General features: G+C 35.5%; 1 protein-coding gene across 4 annotated transcripts in view; it reads left to right on the top strand.

Annotated features, from left to right (window-relative positions):
* Positions 1–23,982, top strand: part of LOC150095073 (fragile X messenger ribonucleoprotein 1 homolog B-like) — a 467,885-nt gene that overhangs the window by 237,023 nt on the left and 206,880 nt on the right. For all 4 annotated transcript variants that reach the window (XM_090411425.1, XM_090411423.1, XM_090411424.1 and 1 more), the window contains exon 10: positions 1,857–1,966. In XM_090411425.1, coding sequence (XP_090267551.1) covers positions 1,857–1,966 — 110 coding nt within the window. The remainder of the gene's footprint in view (positions 1–1,856; positions 1,967–23,982) is intronic.

The following is a 23,982-nucleotide window of genomic DNA, read 5'->3' as shown; positions in this document are numbered from 1 at the left end:
AAATCAAACGATGTAGGCCAGTACTTATAGACATACAAACATGATTTGTTATTCCTTACCAAACCCAGTTGGTTTTCTTCGTGACTACAGTCAACCTTAGCTATCCTAATTATGTGTTGTGCACTTTTGTCAGATCAGTTATTCTTTAACAAAGAGTATAAAACTTGGAATCTCCACTTTTTGATCTTCTCTGGCTGAAGATTCCTTTCTTTCAATTAATTATAGCTTTATCTTTATTTCTTTCCTAATTCAGACTGCCATGCTATTCTCTTTATCTCTAAAAGTTTATTTCATACACTGATTATCCAAATATAAGATTATCTTATTTTGAGACTTTATATGACATTCACAAGTGGCTTCCCTTTTCTGACTTCATAGATCAGGCTGGAAGGAAAGCCAAATCATTTGCCAAGCAAAGATTTAACTCACCAACTAGAATACTACTCAATCTTCATCATTCTTCCAACACTCTTGACTTTTTTTTAACCACCTCTCCCTCCAAATGTGCTGTAGAGTTTGCTCTCTTCTTGACAATCAACTATAATTTTATTCACATCTCTACATATTGATTCTGTTCCATGATAGTCTTTTAAGCTGAATATGAATTCATCTTAGCATCATCAGTTATCCACACCTGAATTCTTACAAGAACATGCTTTAACATATGATATTATACACTAAGAAAGGAACGAAACTGTTGAGCATATAACTTATCTTCAGTCCTGCATGCTAACTCATATGCAGTAAAGATCTTATTTATTGCAATTATCTTATTCATCTCTGCTGGTCACATACACAAGGAAGGAAAAGAAAGAAGTCGAGGAGAGGTGGAAGTGTGGAACACTTTGCTGAAAGAAACAAAATGGACTCAGGGCAAGAAGGTACAGAATACTGCATATGTTACAATCATACTGTCAAACATAAGTGCTACTATTGTGGCTACATACACAATCCAAAATAGAAGTGAAATCTCAACAAATATTTTATGGAGGTTTTCCTGCAGAATGATAAACTTTCCTTTGGTTTAATTCAGGCACTTTAGATCCCTCACTTAAAACAACTGCCCAGAAGATGCTTGTGGATACGAGTAAGTTTAAGCTAAGTTATGATGCTTCTAGGTATTTTACAAGGTAAGATTGTTTCCTTCTCTCTATGAGATATAATATTATGAACTTGGTAGTACAGTACAGTACTTCAGTGCATGTTACGTCAGATTGAAACTCATTTCTAGTATAGTAAAATCTCTTAGAACTCAAATTATATCATGAAGGTTAATAATTATAGTTCTGTAATATAATGATTTAATTCATTTATGAAATTTGCTATGTGTGTCAGTATGAAATTTAGTGATATTTCTTTGTAGTAAGTGAGTATTCAGTTAGAGTTGGCTCAATACAGGCTTGATAAGCATTGGTTTGTCTAATTACACACAAAGCATGTTAGCCATATTGTCTTTTCACATTGAGTTGGTAAAATATTGCATTTAATGTTGATATACTGAAGTTTCCAGGAAGAAATCTTCAATTCTGTGTGCTGTGAAATCCAATTCTAATCATTTCATGTTAAATTGTTATTTTTTAACAGAACTGAGCCTTTTCTGAAATCTGAACAGACACTTACCATACTATTAGCCTAAACTTGTCAGAACTACATAGACTCAAAGGAGTTTATGTAGTTCTGACCCTGCCTGTATAATAAAGAATCCCTTTGAAATCTCTTTTTATTCAGTTTATGGAATCATAAAATCAAGCATGCTGTGACTATGATTTTATGATATCATAAAATCATAGTCACAGCATGCTTGATAAGCAGACATTTTATTAAGTTTATATTTTACTTAATATGATATATTTTAGGTAAAGTTATAGGGAAAAATGGTCGTATTATTCAAGAAATAGTTGACAAATCTGGAGTTGTGAGAGTGAAAATTGAAGGTGACAATGAAAATCAAGCTCCAAGAGAGGAGGTAAACTTTCTCAGTTTTATTTAAATCACAAATTAGTAATTCCATGCTTTTAATGTAGATTTTTATAACTAGAAATAAAGATAGATTATTGAAAGAGAACATTTTTTTATGTTTTGTTTATTCTAAATATGAACCATTGCACAGTAAACTTTTCTTTACAAATTATGCTCAACTTAAATTAATTTCCAATAGGCAGACCACATGTGTTTAAATAATTAAACTTTTTTTTTTTTTTTAAATCAATGGTATAATTCGACAATAGTATGTTTCATTGGTCACGCTGTTTATTTATACTAGTGTTGAAGTTCCTATAACATATGTAATGTGTAATTAATTTTTTTCTGGTCTTTTATACTTTTATTCCTGATGATATAAATCCAACAACATACAAGACTACACACTGAATTTAAACCATATGTCAAATTGGTGACTCTCATCCATTCACCCAAGGACAGAATTTTTTCTTTATCACATCCAGGAGTCTGTGAAGTGCCCTGTTCATGTGATCAAGCTTACTATGGACAGACAGGAAGAACTGTGGACATCTGCCTTAGTGAACAAAAAAATACACCCAGCACAATCTCTATGGCAACCATGCCTTGGATACTCCTGCACACAGGATCAGTTCGAAAAAAAAAAGTGCTGCACAGAAGTCGTTATAAGTCAGATAGATTGTTCTTGGAATCAACAGAAGCCTTGAAACATACTCCAAACCTCAAAAATTATGGCTGTATAAATTTTCCAAAGATATGCAAGACAGTCATCTCAATACCTAATTAATACCTGCTTTCTCTGTGTGGTTTTTTTTCTCCAACATAGATGCCGCCTAATTAGGACTTTAGTCTTTGTGTTATATGTTACAATTGTTCAAACTAGTCCCATTGTTATACCAGATTGTTGTTGTTTTGCATACTGTGACAAACTGTTTTTGGGCTTTGAAGATGCTGGGTAGAATACCAGTGAAATATCAGCAATAAGTTAATAAATAGTTATTTTCTTATAAGTCTGTGATTCTCATCTGTACTGTTAAAATTAATCAACAAAACATACAAAACTTGTCACGTTATATTGTTCATTTTAATAAAGCTATTTATATTTAGAAACATAGTCTCCCTACTGGAAATTAAATGAAGATTTGCTAAACCACAGAAATATTTATGTTCAAATAATGCTTAAAAATTAATGCCTTAGAATTTTTGAATGTCTTTGGTAGAATGGATAAGGGTAGCAAGTTTACAGTTAGGCTTAAAAGCTGTGTAGAGGTTTTACTTTTTTAAGGACCTGACTAGTTTAGATGTTGGGGGATGGTAATGGCATTTCTGAAATCCTTCTTAAGAAATAGCGGGGAAGTTAGGGAGGAATTGATTATTTTTTAATTCTGTAATCGCTGTAGCCATTGGAAATTTCTCTCTTATTCCATATAAATTTATTCAGTTGACTTCCTACCATTCCTACTACTAGCTTTGTTGATTCTGTTGTCTATTTCCATATTTAAATTACCATCTTCACTAAAAATCGTGCCTAAGTAGCTGAAATGGTTTACTTTTTCTATAAGTTCTCCATTCACAATGCAGTTGATATTTTCAATGTTTCTGCCTATTTTCATTGTCTTTGTGTTTTTAATGCTGACCTTCATACCATATCTATTACAACATTTATTCAATTTAGTCAGGGAATCTTGCAGATGTGTAGTGCATTTATTTAGAAGTATAACATCATCTGCACAAAGCAAAAAGCTGAGATTAACACCTCCAATTTTGATATCAGGTTTAATACCACTTTCCTTCATAATGTGATCTATATAGATAATGAATAACAGAGGAGATAATGTACATCCTTGTCTGACACACATTTAACATTAAACCACCTTCCTGTACTTCTTTCAATTCTAACTGCTGAATTACAACTCAAAGACTAAGTATTGCTTGATATAATGCCCCATTAACACCATATAACTGTAGCGTTTTGAATAGCTTCTCTCTTGGCACCTTGTCATATGCCTTTTCCAGATCTACAAAACATAAATACAGATCTTTGTTATATTCCCATGATTTCTCAACTATCTGTCGTAAAGTGAAAATCTGATCCTGACAGTCTCTATTTGGCCTGAATTCAGCTTCTCTTCCACAATCCTTCTCAAGTATACTTGCAAGTATATATCTTACCAGGAACACTCAGTAATGAAATGCATCTGTAATTCCCACATTCAGTTTTATTTCTCTTTTTATATATGGATACTATGAGAACTCTACTCAATCATCTGGAATTCGTCCTTCTGTCCAGGCTTTCTGAACTATGCAGTGCTGCCACTGTTAGACTCTTATACCACCATACTTCAACATTTCTGGTCGAATATCATCTACTCCTGCTGCCTTTCCACATTTCAAGCCTTTGATGGCTTTTTCTACTTCAAGTATGGATATGTATTCCTGACTGCATGCCTGGTTAGTGTTTTTTACCACTGTGCTGTCATCACTGCTTGTTTCATTTAGCAATTTTTCGAAGTAATTACTCCATACTTCAAGGATATCTTTTTCTCCCGTTTTCATGTCACCTTTATCATCTGTAATTCCTTTTACAGCACTCTTTCCTCCATTTCTGAGCTTCTTCAATAACCTCCAGAATATCTTGCCACCTTCTTTATATTTATTTTCTATATTCTTGCCAAAGTCCTCCCATGACTTTTGTTTAGCTGTTTTACACAGTGTTTAGCATTCTTACATTTGTCTCTATATTCTCTAAGAGCACAAGCTGACTTATTTGACAGGAACTTTTGATATGCTTTCTTCTTTTCCTTCACTGCCTCTTTAACTTACTGTGTCCACCATGAAGTTCTGTTTTTTCTATCCTTGCAGACAACCTCACCACATGTCTCCCTAGCTGTTTTCTTCAGGGCATGCCACTGAATCTCCAAAGTTAGGTTCCTGTTCTCAAACTCTTTCATTTTTTCTTCAATAATCTTTGTGTATTTTAGTCTACAGTTCACATCTGGGAGCTGCTCAACTTTTATTTGCTTTAAAACTTTCTTACATGTTCTTCTTTTCAATATGAAATTCAATTTTATCCTGCTCAAGACTAAATAGTGATAGCTTCCAATTTCAAATTCTCTGTACACTAGTGTCCTGCACCAGGGAGAAAATATCACTATCAACAATAACATAGTCAATGAGACAATTGTTTTTATTCCTTGCATCTTCTCTCCATGTGAATTTGTGCACATTTTTATGTTGGAACATGGTGTTAGTAATAACCATTCCATGTCCTGAGCAGAAATCCAACAGATATTTGCCATTATTATTAGCTTTGCTCTTTTCTCCAAATTTTCCCAAAATATTTTTGTATGTCTCACAATCATTTCCTACTCTACTATTTAGATCCCCAACAAGGACCAATTTTTCCTTTTTCATTGTGTCCGTTGCTTTTTCTAAAGCCTCAAAATATTCCTCCACTTCTATCCTAGTAGTTCCCTCTGTGGGACCATAGGCACAAATAAGTCTCATTGTCCAGTTCTCCATTCTCGTATTTGCCTACATCACTCTACTTGAGACTGACTGCCATTCAAGAAGATTAGCCTCATATTTTGTGTTGAATACTATGGCTACGCCTTCTTTTCCTTAATTGTCATTTGCTGAATATAACATTTTGTATGTATTGCTCAGTAAGATCTCACCAGTTTTTGTCTTTTTTGTTTCAGTCACCCCTATTATGTCGATCTGGTACTTGTCCAATTCCTCAGCTAGTTCCATTTCTTTGCCATTCAGGCTTCTTATGTTGATAGTACTGATCTTTAACTCTGGTGATGTTGAGTTGGGATAAGTTTTAGGATTTGTTCCAGTAGCTGACTTTTTGTTGTTTGTCCTGGTTCCCTGCCGAAAACGAGGCCTTGTTTAACCATGTGACTCCCCAGCCGGCATGAAATATTGTCATGTTGTACCATCATTTGAAATTTTGGTTTACGCCAATAAGAATACAATTTGTATTCTTATTGACTTAATGCCAATATTTATTGGCTTCAGTATCCAGGTTCAGTATCACACCTAACAGGGTGCACCAAGAGAAGGTGAGGATTGGATATGAGGTCAAAAGCCTTGATCGGTTCTCTGCATTCCTTTGCAGGCTATGTGGAGGTCTCCTCTTGGTTATATAGCTTTGATCCTTAAGTACCCCTGTATGATGTGTATTTTTTAAAATTGCAGTGTTTTTATTATTTAGACAACATTTATAACTGTTTTTTTTTTTTCAAATCTTCAACCCATCAGCAGCACTAAAATAGGAATGGAAAGAAACTTTTCTTGTTTAGGATTACTATAAATCTTATTAAAATAAGATTGTACTAAAATCCCACACTTTTGCATATGTGTTTGATGTGTTATTAAGGGAATTTACAAGTGGAGAAGAATAAAATGATTACCTTCTCTACCCAAAAAAAAATTCAGATTTACTGTATTCCACCAAATTAAAACATGTTTACAAAAATAAACATTGTTTTCCTGCATATGATGGAACCTTCAACAAGGTAACTTGAAATGCCATGCCATGCCATCCAAGAATTACTATATGGCCTTATTTTAAAGTATTAGCAGCCCCTGAAACTCTAAAATCCAGTCCCATTTGTTATGGAACTGCAGAAAATCACACTGTCTGCATGGGTTAGTTTTTTGAGGAGGAGGAGGAAATTCAGAGAATTTGATGTGTATCAAGCCTGTTCTGTGAAAGCCCATGGTATCTAATATCTAGTAAGCTGATAGGTATTTATCTCTAATTAAAATAACTTACATTCTCAAGCTTCATTACCCATGTAGTGTAGAACTAGGGATTGCAAATTTACTGTCTTTTCAGTTGCTGGCAATTTCTGATATTGTCAAAAACATTTTTAAAAGATATTAAATATTAATAAACAAAAATTTGAAATAAAACATGACCTAAAAATAGTTGATTATAAAATATTTTGAACTATAATCAAAAAACTAATTTTTGATTATAGTGTCTTGATATCACTAATTTCAGTTGAAGGATACTGTATCATCAGTTTTTTTCCTTTCTCTCTAATTTTGTCCTGACTTTTTAAGATAGTTATCTAATCCATTAGTACTTCCACCAACTACTTTAATTTTTCATGAGCACTGTTTACACACGCCTGCATCTCCCACTTCAAATATGACAGTCAATTTTTTTTCCTTGATTACAAAAAAAAGAAAAAGAAAGAAAAAGGGGAAAAAAATCACTTTTCAGTATCTCATTTTATGAAATATCAAGTCACATGAAATATTCTAATTCTTACCTTTAACTTTTCATTATTTGGTATAACATTTAAATAACTGACATTGCTCTCTTAACAAACAATCGGAACATAGAATCGCAGAATATATTTTTTGATGTTAATGTGTAATGTCAAAATACTTGGTTAATTTAACACATTTGTAATGGGAAAGATGGAGAAAAGTACTGGAAGAGAGAGGTATGAGACTGAGCAGAAGTAAGACAGAGTATATGTGTTGCGCAGTGGGTGGTGGCCAGGAGACAGACCTGGAGCTGGAAGGAAATGTCATCAGGAATGAGAGACTTTAGATACTTAGGTTCGACAGTGGAAGAAGATGGAGGAGGTGAGAAGGAAGTGGGATGCAGGATACAAGCAGGTTGGAGGAACTGGAGGGAGATGGCTGGAGTGTTATGTGATAAGAGGGTGCCGATCAATCTGAAAGGCAAAATTTATAGGACAGTAGTGAGGCCAGCTATGACATATGCTATAGAAACTGTGGCCCTGAGGAAAAATAACATTAGCAGGATGGAAGTAGCAGAGATGAGGATGCTTAGGTGGATGTGCGGTGTGACCAGAAAGGATCATCTGAGAAATGACTAAGGGGAACAGTGAAAGTTACAAACTTAGGAGCGAAAATACAGGAGGCAAGGTTGAGATGGTTTGGTCATGTGATGAGGAGGGAGGACGAATATGTGGGAAGAAGGGTCATGCAGATGGATGTGCAAGGAAGGCGGAAGCGTGGGCGGCCAAAGAAGAGATGGAGGGAGCTGGTAGAAGAGGACTTGAAGATGAAGAACTTGGATGTGGTGACAGCCCAAGACAGGAAGGTGTGGAGGAGACTCATAACTTAAGTGGGAGAAGCTGCAGAAGAAGAAGAAGAAGAAGTAATGGGAAAGGACAAGCACTTCCAGGGAAACCAAATATGTATGTACATGGGGAAATCTGTGTTTCAGGATATATTAGAAACCAGTAATTAAGGTAAATTCTGTATTTGGTTGGTATATTTAAACTAACCAATGATAAAAAGTCCCTGTATATCCATATCTTAGAATGAAATGAAAATAACAGTGACCTTGCATAGTGTAAAAACATCCCCACCTTTCCCCCCCCCCCCCCAAAAAAAAAAAAAAACATGCTACATAGCTGCAACCAGAACATTCAGTTTTATTGTAGCGTTAAATACAGCATATAAAGTCAATACATTGTGTTTATTTACAATCTCTATAGAAAAAATCCTTCCTCACAGTAACCATACCGCACAGTATGGTGACTATGTATGGTCACTGCAAGTCAAACAACATATAAGTTTTATTTTAGCACTAAATTAAGTGCAATGTCATAACAGTCTGTTTGAAAGGAATTGATAAATCTTCTTGAATACCAGGCAATATCAAGTAGAGTGATGTGAGCAAATATCAAAATGGGCAACTGGACAATGATATTTATTTGCCTGTGGTCCTGCAGAAGGTTATACTACGGTAAAAATGGAGGAATTTTTTGAGGCTTTAGAGAAAGCAACTGACACAATGAAAAAGGAAAGTTGGTCTTAGTTGGGGATCTAAATAGCAGCGTAGGAAATTATTGTCAGACATACAAAAAATATTTTTGGAAAATTTGGAGAAATGAACAAAGCTAATAATAATGGCAAATACCTGTTGGATTTCTGCTCAGGAAATGGACTGATTATTACTAACACCATGTTCCAGCATAAAAATGTGCACAAATTCACATGGAAAGAAGATGCAAGGAATAAGAAAAGTCATCACTGGCTATGTTATTATTGATTGCGATATTTTCTCCCTGGTGCAGGACCAGAGTGTACAGAGGATTTGAAATTGGAAGTGATCACCATTTTGTCTTGAGCAGGATAAAATTAAATTTCATATTGAAAAGAAGAACATGTAAGAAGGTTTTAAAGCGAATAAAAGTTGAGCAGCTCTCAGATGTGAACGGTAGACTAAAATTCACAAATATTATTCAAGAAAAAATGAAAGAGTTTGAGAACAGGTACCAAACCTTGGAGATTCATTGGCATACTCTGAAGAAAACACTGATTGATTCAGCCAGAGAGATGCGATCAGGTTGTCTGCAAGGATAGAAAAATCAGAACTTCATGGTGGACACAGTAAGTTAAAGAGGCAGTGAAGGAAAAGAAGAAAGCATATCGAAAGTTCCTGGCAAATAAGTCAGCTTGTGCTCTTAGAGAATACAGAGACAAATGTAAGAAAGCTAAACACTGTGTAAAACTAGCTAAACAAAAGTCATGGGAGGACTTTGGCAAGAACATAGAAAATAAATATCAAGAAGGTGGCAAGATATTCTGGAGGCTGTTGAAAAAAACTCAGAAATGGAGGAAAGAGTGCTGTAAAAGGAATTAGAGATGATAAAGGTGACATGAAAACTGGAGAGAAAGAGATATCCTTGAAGTATGAAGTAATTACTTCAAAAAATTGCTAAATGAAACAAGCAGTGGTGACAGCACAGTGGTAAAAAACACTCCACAGACATTCGATTAGGAATACATATCCATACATGAAGTAGAAAAAGCCATCAAAAGCCTGAAATGTGGAAAGGCAGCTGAAGTAGATGCATTTTGACCAGAAATGCTCAAGTATGGAGGTATAAAAATCTTAGTGGCTGCACTGCATAGTTCAGAACGCCTGGAAAGAGGGACAAATTCCAGATGATTGGTGTAGAGCTCTCATAGTACCCATATACAAAAAGTGAATTAAAACTGAATGTGAGAATTAGAAATATTTCCCTACTGAGTGTTCCTGGTAAGATTTATGTAAATGTACTTGAGAAAGTTAAGAATGATTGTGGAAGGGAAGTTTGATGAAGAACAAGCTAGATTCAGGCCAAATAGAAGCTGTCAGGATCAGATGTTCACTTTACGACAAATAGTTGAGAAATCATTAGAACATAACAAAGATCTGTATTTAAGTTTTGTAAATCTGGAAAAGGCATATGACAATGTGCCAAGAGAAAAGCTATTCAAAACACTACAGTTTATGGTGTTGATGGGGCATTATATCAAGCAATACTTAGTCTTTATTTGAGTTGTAACTCAGCAGTTAGAATTGAAGGAAGTACAGGAAGGTGGTTTAATGTTAAATCTGGTGTTAGACAAGGATGTACATTATCTCTTCTCTTATTCATTATTTATATGTATTACATTATGTGAAGCAAAGCGGTATTAAACCTGATATCAAAATTGGTAATGTTAACCTCAGCTTTTTACTTTATGCGGATGATGTTATACTTCTAAATAAATCTGCTACAAGTCTGCAAGATTTCCTGACTAAATTGAATATCTATTGTAAAGATATGGTATGAAGGTCTAGGCAGCAGCATTGATAATATCCCCTGCATTGTGAATGTAGAACGTATAGAACAAGTAAAACATTTCAGCTACTTTCATGATTTTGGGGGAAGAGGGAAATTAAATATGTAAATAGGCAACAGAATGAACAAAGCTGATATGGTAGGAAGTCAACTGAATATATTTATATGGAATAAGAGAAAAATTAGTCAAAAACACTTGACCAAAGAATGAAGACCACAGATATGAGAGTCCTGAGAAAGATTAAGGGCATGAACCGATGGCATCAATGACAATATCATTAAAAAACGAGGATATTTGGAAAGAACTTGATATTGTTAGCATTGAGGAAGAATGTGTGTGTGCATGTTTTGGCAGAGCTAATCTCAGTGGTGTGGTCACTTAAACAGAATTTTAGAGGAAAGATTAGCAAAAGAAGTGCCAGGTTGGCAGGAAAATGACCCAGAGGACGACCAAGATATGGGTGGATTGATACAATAAAATGTGCCTTAGAATAGTGCTTCCCAAACTTATGGATGCCAAGGCCCCCTTTGGAAAAATTAAAATATTTCACGGCCCCCCCATCCAAAAAAAAAAAAATTTATATTCAATACAATTTATATTCAAGCTTTTGTGTTTGTAATCTTTTTTGTGCTTCTTATCAATACCGTTGAAATGAAACTTATATAAATATGCACATATTTACTAATATTCATTAACCCTTTGACATATAAATTATTTTTAAACTCTAAATTCGTTTGAAATTGATGTGAACTTCGTAATGTCTGCGATACGTCAAAATCAATTTTGGTGCAATAAACAAAAGACATGTCACAGAAGTCTTTGTATGAAATTCATTTGAAATTGACGCAAACTTCGTAACATCTGCGATACGTCAAAATCAATTTTGGTGCAATAAACAAAAGACGTGTCACAGACGTCTTTGTATGTTAACGGGTTAAGCACTGAAATACATAGGAAGCAACATTTGTGAACCAACACCAATGTGGGATTTTTTCCATTAAAATATAAAAAAAAAAAAGAAAAAAAAAGAAATAATAAAAATTAAATACGTTTCTTTTAAGATTAAAAAAAAATCTACTTAGTCTTAAACCGTTTTAAATTTGTTTTCATTATTTCATGCCCCCCTCCCCCTCAACAAAACTGTGGGACACGACCCACAGTTTGTGAAGCGCTGCCTTTGAAAGCAGAAATATAAGATCCGATAATGTTGGAGTCTTGACAGGTAACAGATGGATTTGGAGGAAAATTGTAGATTGAAAGTTAGCGGTGATGTAAGTTTTTCGTGTAGTACTATCATATCCTGTACACCCCTTGAGGGTACATGTTAGGAATTTGATGATGAAGGTACACCACTGATTTTCCTGCACACTTGGTTCCAGATCCTTGCCGAATTAGCCGTTTTGCCAGCCCAACACAAATCACACATTAATAATTCGTCAGTACCCATGTGACCCACTAATTATATCTAAAACACCATGTACTGCTAGAAACTTAATTATTAAATGTGAATTAAGTGCTTTAACCACCTTACCGGCCATTATGGATCAAATACACATCCTCATTCGCTTCGTATCCATCATATATTTCAATATAATTTCAATGGTATTAAAATTTTAATATGCACTTCGCATCCATAATAACCTTGACGTCTATAGACGTCTTGGCCGGTAGCATGGTTAAATGAAATACATTAGTATAAATGATACAGTGCAAGTGGATACAGATTTGTCTGTGTCAAATACAGATTACAAGGAGCAGATTTGTAAACTGTAGAATCTTTGTCTAGGATTAAATGTAAGCAAATATAAACTAAGAATCACTAAAAATCAAGCAATCACAATCAAGTGCAGATATAAATAACTTCTTCCTCGCATTATACTCACTTGGTGCAGGGTCCACTATTTTACATGATGCGACTTTAAGTGATTCCAACTGGCTTGTTGCAGAGCCTGACATTGGGGTATATTTATGTCTGTAGATATGTGTATTCATGGGGGCTGGCTTGCCCATTTTGAGGAGTGAAAAAAACCAGAGATACCAGGAGCAAAAACCCTCCACCTCCGTATGAGACTGGCTAACTCACCTTCAGTCAGAAGAGACACCAGATAAAGTTTCTCATGTCATGGACCAGAATCAAGTCCCAGGTCTTTCCCACCAAAAGGGCTTCATCTATACCAACTGAACTACGGAGGCTCACAGATGTAAGTAACTTAGTGAGCGTAAATATAAATAATTAAACATGCAACGCATCTCTGTGGCATCCCAGTGAACCAGTCAGTTATCATGGGGAATTTCAAGTGCACTCTCTAATTATTGTCTGATGCCAAACCATCCGTTGCCAGAAAATTGGTGATTTACATGTACTTAACTAAGTGCATAAACAAATAGATTTAGGTGATCAAAATTTTCATAAGTAATTTTTTTTTTTTTTATTCTGACTTGAAATATAATAGTTTTACACTTGGGATTTTCTGTACTATTAAGATGCAACACCAAAACTATTTTTTTATAAATAAGTTTACTGGATTGAAACTGGCAAGTATATATTTAATGTTGTCTAAAAATGTGTCCACCAAATGCTGTGTTATATGATCACACAAGTTCCCACCTGACACTCAAACTCTCACAAGTGTTAGACTGGCTTAAATATGTTAACTTTGCAAGTTACTAGTACAACAAAGTTAAACTAATCATGAAATATTTGAGGTAATAACATGAGCAGTTTCCTGCTAATATAAGCATGTGGTTCCACTGCCACAAGACTTAATGTCTGAACAATTTATTCAAACAAGAACTATACTTTACAAAATTAGTCTTCAAATCATTACAGCATTAATCAAAAATGTTTTTCATTTACTAAAATACAGTAGAAACCACAAAATTTACTAGTAAATTTTTAAAGGAATTTTCCATTTACCAGCAAACCAGTTTTCCCAGTATTGCCATCTCTTTGTAAAACCACAGAAATCTGTTGTTGCAGAGCTTCTTGCGATTGGTTACACAATCATTAGCAAAAATTAAGAATTCTTATTGCATTTGCTTTTAGCAACAGCTTTTAAATTCACACAATTACGTAGTCAAATATTTATAGTTCTGACTGTTTCTCACAACTTTGCAAAGTTATCCTGCTAACAACCCCTTGCAAAATTCTTATGGATCATATCATTATTTTTGATAATGATATCTTTAGATTGGTTTTCAGTAAGAGTGTTGATCAAGATAAGTTATAGGATATTGAATTCAATTCTAAGATAAAATTTTATAACTGTATATTATTGCGTATAATGCGAACTAGAAATTTTGTTTGAAAACTAGCCCTAAAATGCCATGTCCACGTATAATGCGATCTGTTAATCTTGTTCCATAACATTATAAATAATACAATACGAATTAACGAAAGAAATATTTATTTAAAAACAAAATGTCAAAATACAAGACGAATTAACGAAAGAAATATTTATTTTAAAACAAAATGTCAAAATCCTTTAAATTCTTCATCTTTTGAGTAGTCAAACATTTCATTTATAAATTCATCTGTAGGGATTGCATCATCAGTGTAGCAGTTGTCATTGTCTTCATGCTCTCCAATTTGTTGTGCATCATCCTCGCTTTCGTATATGACGTGATCTTCAGATCCATCCATTGAATTACTTATTCCACATTTAAGAAATGAGCATTGAATCATTTCAGATGGTATCGAATCCCATGTTTCTTTAACCCAGCTGGTGACTAGGGTGATCTCAAGCTTCCGAAAATTCCCACCCTTTGTCATCTTCACCAAACCAGATGACATCCATTCTCTCCATTTTTGATCTTTAAATGGCTTATTCAAGCTGACATCAAGCGACTGCAAAACGGAAGTTAGACCACCCGGTATGACTGCTAGGTCTGTACATAGCTCACGTGCTTTCTCTTTGCTTGCCTCTGTTAAATGTGCCCGGAACATATTATTATTATTGTTGTTCCGGGCAACTACAAGTAGTCGACAGACTCATCGAGGGAGGCCCTAACATCGTGTCAAGAACAACTATTTGACATTCACACAGTATCTATCATACCTTGCCTTGAACTCATTCACGGTCGTAGCACCCACAACAGATTCTGGAAGCTTATTCCACTTATTCTATCTCCAAGTAAAAAACCCAGCTCTAACACCCTTGTCAACCACGCTCTTGCCCAGCTTCCATTCATGGCCCCTAGTCCTCCCACCACCAGTCATATTTTCAAAAATATCTTCTGGATCAATCTTATAAAAACCCTTCAGTAATTTGAATGTCTCAATCATATCACCCCTCCTTCGCCTATCGACCAATTTCTGCAACCCACAAATCTTCAACCTATTCTCATAGGGTTCATTCCACAGACCTTCTATCATCTTGGTCACTCGTCTCTGGATCCTCTCCACTTCCTCCCCATCACGAAGAAACCCTGGTGCCCATAACTGGGCACAGTAGTCCAGGTGGGGTCTTATCGAGGCTCGATACAGAGGAACAACAACTTGTTTGTCTCTGCATGTTGAAGTATTTTTCAGAAGCCAAGTGATTTGGTGAGCTGTTTTAGTCACATTTGCAATGTGCCCCCTAAACTTCAATTCCCTATCCACCAACACTCCCAAATCCCTGGCCTCATCAATCTCCTGGAGTACGGTTCCACCAATGCGATATACTGCTGCTATTCTTTTCATCCCAAAGTGCATAGACTTACACTTTGGCACGTTAAATTGACATCCATTTTTCCTAGCCCAGTCCTCCAAACTATCCAAATCATCCTGTAAAATTTTGACATCCTGTGCACTCATAATTGCACTACCTAACTATGCATCATCAGCAAACAAGTGAACACTTCCTATCAAATCCTTTCCTATGTCATTGATGAACAAATTGAAAAGCAGTGGTCCAAGAACAGAGCCCTGTGGCACTCCACTAGTCACAAGCCGTCTTTTAGACTCCACTCCTGAATAAAACACTCTCTGGTATCTCTCCTTCAACCAACCTCCTATCCGTCTCACCAACCCTATATCTATCCCCATCTGCCCCAGTTTACTGATTAGGGTTCTATGTGATATCCTCTCAAAAGCCTTGGAAAGGTCCAGTAGTATTACTGTAAACCCATTACCCCTATCCAGTTCAGCTGTCACTGTATTATAAAACGTGAGCAAGTTACTGAGGCATGATCTACCCTTCACAAAACCATGTTGTCCCCAATACAATATCCCATTTTCATCTTTCCAATCCTGTATTCTTTTCTTGACTAATTTCTCTAACACCTTGACAATGATTCCTGATATGCTAATCGGTCGATATTTTACAACAGCAGTCTTGGAACCACCTTTATGCAGTGGAACTATTTTCTCCTCTTTCCACCCCCTCGGGACTAACCCAGACCCGAGACTCAAATTAAACAAAATGGTCAAGGGTACTGACAATTCTTTAGCTGCTTCTCGTACAACACGAGCTGGTATACCATCCAATCCCACAGATGTATTGACATTGAGGTTATGCAATAGACTACTCACCTCCACTTCATTCACCACAATTCCCGTATAATCTACTGGTACATTCGTTTCTGCAATGTCACCACCTGGATGATATATTCTTGCAAAGTGCTCACTCAGTAACTCAACTATATCAACTGATTCAGTTACCTCCCTACCATCAGCATTCTTTAAAATCATTCTGCCATGTACATTTTTCCTTTTACTTGCTACATATCTAAAAAAACTGTTTAGGATTCTCTTTAGCCTGCATGGCCAATGTTCTTTCGTAATCCTTTTTTGCTTTTCTTACCACACTCGTTACCCTTCTGGCCTGCGCTTTATACCATTCGTGTGCCTGCCGGTCACCGTTCTCTTTAAATTCCCTCCATAGTTGTTTCTTTTTTTGCAGCTCAAGCTTAATGGTGTTATTCATTGATTAACACCATTAAGCTTGATGATTTGTTATTATTATTATTCGATTTATTATTTGTTATTTGATTTATTATTCGGACTCTAGGTATACAGTCAGCCATTGCTTCATGTAAACACTTCTTAACTACCTCCCATGCACTATCGACTTCTAGTCCTTGCAGTTGTACATGCCATGGCACTGAACCAATCAAACTCCTAAGCTTGTCATACTTTCCATCCCGATAATTCCACATGTACCCTGTCTTAATTGAAAATTCTACACCTTTAGCTACCTCCCAAGTCAAGACCCTATAATCGCTCTCACCGATTGGTGGCAATGTGGTCATATTTGTTACAGCCAAAACCTCAGATATAATTACTAGGTCAAGCAGTCTCTGACCCTTAGTATTTTCCATTACATGCTGTCGGCATAAAATCCAATTCCTTCCTCCCGTGTGTCCTCTCCTCACTCCGATCAATGCGACCATAGTTGAAATCTCCCATAATAATTACCCTCCTTCCACTCATTTCTTCTATTTGCTTGTGCATGCTGTCACCACCATCTTTTTCATCACCTGGTCTATAGCAGCACCCAATTGTATATTTAGTTCTGCTAGCCACAATCTCACACCAAATGGCCTCAAATGTGCTCTTTTCTCTATCCTGCAATTCAACTTCTATTCTCCTTGGCTGTAACTCATCAGCTATCATCAACAATACTCCCCCACCCCCCATTTTATTCTCCCGGTCATTCCTGAACACACTATACCCATCACATTCAGTCCCACTAGCTATATCATCTACAGTCAGCCATGATTCACTAATACCAATAACCTGTGGTCTGGAAGTGCCAACCATGGCCAAAAACTCTTCCTTTTTGTTCCTAATACTCCTAGCATTAGTGTTCATGAATTTAAGACCCCCATTAGCCCCAATCCTACCTTGATGCCTTATATTAACTATCCCACTCTGATTTGTTGTCCTTATTTGCTCCAGCATATTATATTCATTCATACATTCAACTGCCTCCCTAAGGACTATATCTACCCCCCCCCCCCACTTAATAAATCTAGTTTCCCTGAATTTGCACCTCCACCACATTCAGCAACACTTTCTCAAGTCTTCTTACACCGTAACCATTCAAATGCAAGCCATCTATCTTATATGGATCCTTTTGCCCATCGAACTCGCTCCACACGTCCACAAATTCCACACCACTCGTCATAAATAACCCACGCATAAAGTCATTCACAATTATGGCCCTCCTTTAAAAATTTCACTGTCATACCGTGGCAAAAGACTAATCATTCTAACTCTCTCACTCTTTTCTTTTGCTACCTCAAACAATTCATTCAGGTCTTCTATCATTTCCATTTTGTCTCCTTTCAAATCATTCGTACCTGCCACAACAATCATTTCTTTCACCCTTTCCTTTTGCTCTCTAATAGACTCAGTTACATCCTTTATGGTCGCACCAGGTTGGTACGATTTTGTCAAATCCTCTACTATCACACCTCGTACTAACAAGTTTCCATACAGCACTCTATCCTTCATTTTGTTCATGTTCACACTCATACGTCTATTTTTCCTGTCATACTTTTTATTATTGGCTGGTCATTCAGTTGACTTTTGCTCATACGCTCTAGCTGCTGTTTTGCCCTTTGTATCGCACCATTCAACAACGCGATCTCACTCATTGCGTCTATCTCATCTTTTTTATTCTCAGTAAAACCATTAATACTATCATTCACACTTTCTACATTCACACTCTCACAATTCTCTGGTACAACTTCACCGTTTCTTGTCATATCCCTATTTTCTTCATTCTGAAGTTTGACAAAAATATCACACTCACGATCCGAAATACTCTTCAATTTCCCATTCTCCCTATATTTTCTACACACACATTCACTCCTTTATTATCATCTAACCACACTCTGACCGCACTCCACAAAGCGTATATTTCGCAGCTAGTACACTGAATCATCTCTTTTATACTACCATTCTTTGATAAAGATGGCTAATCATCATTACTGGCCGCCATTTTCCTTCGTACTGGAGCCATACTTACTTGCAACGTATTTTATCAAATTATAAATTATAACACACCAAGAACAAACAAAAAGATGCACTGAGAGATGCAAGGCAAACAAAACTATGCAATATTAAATAAATTTATAAACGATAACTGAAAATAATACTTATCTTATCCGAAGCTTTCACGAACACTATATCTCAGACTAACATGCTTTGTTGATGTAACAAGCTACCTGGACGTATGTTCCATACTTGATCCAGCCACAGTTGTACACCTTCTTCATCCATCCAACCTTTCTGATTGCCACGAACAATTACACCTGGTGGAAATTTCATATGCTTCGGAATTTTCTTCCTTTTAAATATCACTGTTGGCTTTAATTTGGTTCCATCTGCCATGCATGCTAGAACAACGGTAAAATGCGTTTTTTCATGTCCCGTTGTTTTTATGAAGACACCCTGTTCACCAACTGAGTTTACTGTTCGATTCAAAGGCATATCAAAGTACATGGGCATCTCATCCATATTGCCAATTTGGGAAAGTTCATATCCGTGACACTTCCGTAATTTTATGATAAATTTATGGAAGGACTGCACTTTTTCTTCAAGCTGCTTTGGTAACTTCTGTGCAATTTTTGTTCGGTGTCCTAATGTTAATGCTTTGCATTCCATAAATCTGTTGCACCACCCAGGTGAAGCAAGAAAAGATGAAATACCTGGTGTGTCCTTGAATTAACCATTCTTGAGTTGTAGAGCTCGAAAATGAATTGCATTTCTTGTTACTATAATGCCATCTTGTCGTTGCGTCAAAATCCATTCATTTAGCTCTTCTTCGAGTTCTGGAAAGGATGCTACATCTCCACAACAGGCATGTTTCGCTTTGGGGATTTTTTCAAGACTGTCTTTTTGCTTACGCAAAAGTCTAATATTACTCTCTGCTAACCAAATTCTCTCATAGTAACACTGTTATTATGTTCTTCTGCAAACTGCACAACAAGCAATTTAAATCCTGCTTCAAAAGATGAACGTTTACATTTCTGTTGGCTCATTTTCAGGCTAGGTTTGTTTAACGAATAATATTTAAAATGAACTGTGGTTAAACCGATATACCTAACTGTGCTCTATCATTCGGCGATGGAGAGTGCATGCGCAGATGCAATGCGAGTGGGTCAAGTAGATTTGGTTGCAGAGGCATTAGGTAGTATATATTGTGTGTGCAAGTCTAATAAGATGTTATGTTTTTTAGGATCCGCATATAATGCGAATCCCTAACTTTAAGTAGTATTTTTTACCATAAATTTTTCGCATTATACGCGATAATATACGGTTTATAATTCTCTGAGAATTATAGATTTATAATTCTCTGGTAGTATTGTGCACTGTTTTGTACCCTTTGGGAGAGTTCATTACATACATGTAACAAATTCTCCCTTTAAAAATTTAAATGGCAAGAGAACTTTACTAAATCAAACTGGAATGTTATTGATGCTTGAAAAATGGTTTAACAATGGATGCTTAATTGAATATATACTTGCAGGAATTATCACATTTCAGAATTTAATGTGCAACATATCCAAAGTCTGTGAGATTTAATGAACAATGACTAGACTTATTGTTTTATGACTCCTTGGTTTTTATTCCATTGTGTATACGTGTATAGCATTTCTGAAGCTTCCATGAATTTTCTGCCAAAGCAGTTATGGTCCATGTATGTCATTCTGTTTTTCTGCAAAATGCAGGATAACCTGTGTTGATTCTATGATAGGCTAATCTGAAATTGCCCCCCCCCCCTTATATATAACATGTTTTGTGACAAGTTAATCTCTTGAGATTTCTCTGTTTATTCTATATAGTATATGCCACACGAACAGTACATTTTATAAAAATGTGTTTTTTATTATTATTTATTTATTTATTTTTTTTTATGATGGATGAGGTAGTTTAGGAAGAGATCTTGTAACACTTGAGATCTTGTAATGGGTTGAAAGCTACTTTTATTTTGTTATTGTCCAAGCTTCAGAAGTTTGGATAATAACAAAAAGTTGACAATGAAGGTTTTTGAAAGATATTGTCATTGTCTTCTACCTATATCTATTTTCAGATGGCTGAGGCATTAAAGGTGCTTATGAATATAGGTATGAGATGATCAACAAGATTTTGAAAAAAAAAAAAAAACAACTCTGACATTGGCATATAAGCAAGAATACAAAAGTGCAGTAACTCTTCTTTATATTTAACATGTAATGGACAAAATTTTCGAATTACTTCAACACTCTTCATGCAGCATGTTCTCTTTAGGACAAAGTAGGATGATTTGTAAAGGTGATCCACTTGTCGTGTCATGTTGAAGACAATGAAAGAAGAGAGAGAGAGAGAGTCGGTTCCATAGAAAACAGGAATACTGTAGAGAGATCATAACTTTGTCACAAAATTTAGTGTGAAGTTTCATTCAAAGCAAGAAATTACACAAAGTATATCATGTTAAGAAATTTCAGTCTTAGCAAAAATGATATCTGAACATTAATTTTGTAGCCCAGAATGAACTAGTTTATTAAACTTAATTACAAGTGTGATTAAAGTTTTAGATGATATAGTACAGCATTGGAGCAGACTGTAGTATAGTGCCCTTCTGCAATGAGTCCTTGGAGGTGTCATGTAATAATAATTTTACATTAAATTAATTTGCCACACAATGGTAATCCACATTGCAACAAACAGTTGTGGATTGATATACATGCACTTTATTCAGCTGTTGAAAATCACTGAAATTACTTATTGTAAGAAATAGCTCTTCTTGTTGTAACTGTGAATTATATTAGAATAAAAAACATTCCTGTATTTTGGATTGTTAAATTGGCATTGCTTAGAAAAAACCTTTGCCAAAACAGATTTCTCGTGTGTAGTACTTGTATACATTGAATGTTTATGTCTTTATACCATAAACTTTCAAGAATAGGAGTGGATTTAATACAGAATGCAGCTACATGCATATGAATAGCATAACTTCTACATGGCAATATCATTTCCCTTTTTTCCCCCAGTTACTGATCATCTAGCTAAGCTCAAGCTTCGAGGTTGCAATCGGCCAGTATTGGTTTATTATTATTTCTGATTTCTGTAAACAGTAAATTACACATAACACTGTAGTTCATCTAATCTGAATTTGTTTCTTTTATGCTTTGTTGTATTCCTTCTCTCTCTCTCTATCTTTGAATTTAGAACTTTAAAACTTAGTACTCTCCCATATGTACTGCCATGGTTTTTGTCCCTAATATTTTTGCTTACCACATTGTTATTAGAGAAGAATATGCTAACTACTTTGTTTTGTTTGTGATTATAGTTAGATAAATCAGTGACTCATGAGAATTATAATTTCTGGTGGTGTTTAGTATGTTGAAAAACATACTATACACCACCATGAAAAACAACATAATTTTCCTCCAAAGTGCAGGTCACTTGCATTTGAGATAGAAGTAATTCTGTTAGTAAAATAAGCTTATCTTATTTTACCAGCTTATTTACTAACTTAAAATCCTCCTACAAGTTTTGATGTTTGTACTGAAACTTAAGTGTTTTTTTATTATTGACTGTCAATATAGCTGTAAGGCAGATGACTGCAATCATTTTGAAACAATTGAAGATGATCAGATTTTTAGATCTGTCTATGTTCTAAAAAGAAAAAGTTTGAAATGATAATGTACTTCCCAAAAATCACAAACGAGGAAATGTTTATTTTTTTTTTAACACTTCAACCTGTTTGGTTTATTATAGAGCAGGCGTATTCAATAAAAATATCCCAGAAAAACCACAATGAAAGTCAATAACAATAATATCATCAACCATAGATAGTCATGGAGATTATGGTGTAAATTTGTTGCTTGCAACTAGACTATCTATTGCATATTCAACAAAGAATAAGTACAGTGTGATGTGACAGTGTGCTTCATGCTGGAGCAGTGTCTAGGAAATGTTGCAGGTGTCACATGCATTGCAGATTATCACATAATTGCCTAGAATAAAAGTATTAAAATACCTCCTTTCTTTTAGTGTTATACAGCGATCAGCATTCATTTTAAAATTTTATGAAATTTTATGGAAATCACAAAGAAAACACACCGCTAAGACCTATAGTTGAAGGAATTGATAGCCCAATGTATCACTTAGCCAGAAAATTAGCGGCAACACAAAGGAGTTGGTAGGTCATTCTCCCTCCTATATCAAAAATACACAACACTTCATAAACATCATCAAAGACATTACACTAGAAAAAAGATGATTTATTAGTCAGTTTTGACGTCTCTGCCCTCTACGAATATCCCAATCAATGACGCAATCCTTCTTTTACTGAACAAATTTCCTCCAGATATCACGGCGTTCTTTACGCATGTATTACGTTCTGGTTATTTTGTATGGCAGAATGCTTTCTACCTACAAAAAGAAGGCACAGCCATGTGTTCGCCATTATCCCCCCATTGCTAACTTTTACATATAACATTTTGAGCAACTTGCTTTAGGTTCCTTCCCTCTAAAACCCAAAGTCTGGCTTAGATACGTTGACGATGTTTTTGTGATTTGGTCCCATGGCCGCCAGACATTAGACACATTCCTTAGCCACCTAAACAAACAACACAAACGCATACAGTTCACATTTGAGATTGAAAAACATAACGCACTTCTGTTTCTAGATACACTTGTCACACGTCTTCCCTCTGGCAATCTTTCCTTCACTGTATACCGGAAACCGGCACATATGGGACAATATATACACATAAACTCCTACCACCACCCAACACAAAAACTAGGTATCATCAACACTCTAAAAAACAGGGCTCAGGCGATCTGTTCCAGTGAACAGGCACTGAAAGACAAATTTAAAATTATCAGCAATGCTTTCCAGAAAAACAGATACAGCCAAAACACTATTAACAAAATTCTCTACAAAACCTCAATAAAAAACAAAGACAAACCAGACTACAGTAAAACTATAACCATTCCCTACATTAAAGGAACAACAGACAAAATAAACAGAGTACTACAAAAATACAACCTCAAAGCCACCTTTAAACTTCCCGCAAAATTAAAAAGCTTACTCAACTCATCCAAAGACCCACTTCCTCCACTAGCCCACCCTGGGGTATACCGTATTTATTGTACTTGCAACATACCATATATAGGAGAAACAGGACACACAATTCCTATCAGACAAAAAGAACATAAACAACACATTAAGTATAATAATTATGGTGAAGCTGACCTTTCGGATCATGCCCTGAATACCTTACACAGAATTGTCTGCAAAAGCACTAGCCTACATCGCACTAAAACATGTATGAACGGAAATTTAAGGAAGCCTATGAGATCATTATCAACCACCCCAATCTGAACAGTAATGATGGTCTTAAAATCCCAAATGTATGGAAGGCATATAGTCGACCCATGGAACCTTCCTCACTAAGAACAACTATAAACAGGACTATAGAAAATCC

Source organism: Typopeltis vanoorti, chromosome 21 (assembly GCF_054136105.1).
Source record: "Typopeltis vanoorti isolate ZY-2024b chromosome 21, IOZ_Tvanoo_1.0, whole genome shotgun sequence".
In the NCBI taxonomy this organism is placed as follows: domain Eukaryota; kingdom Metazoa; phylum Arthropoda; class Arachnida; order Uropygi; family Thelyphonidae; genus Typopeltis; species Typopeltis vanoorti.
This window is presented reverse-complemented; position numbering and strand designations above follow the sequence as displayed.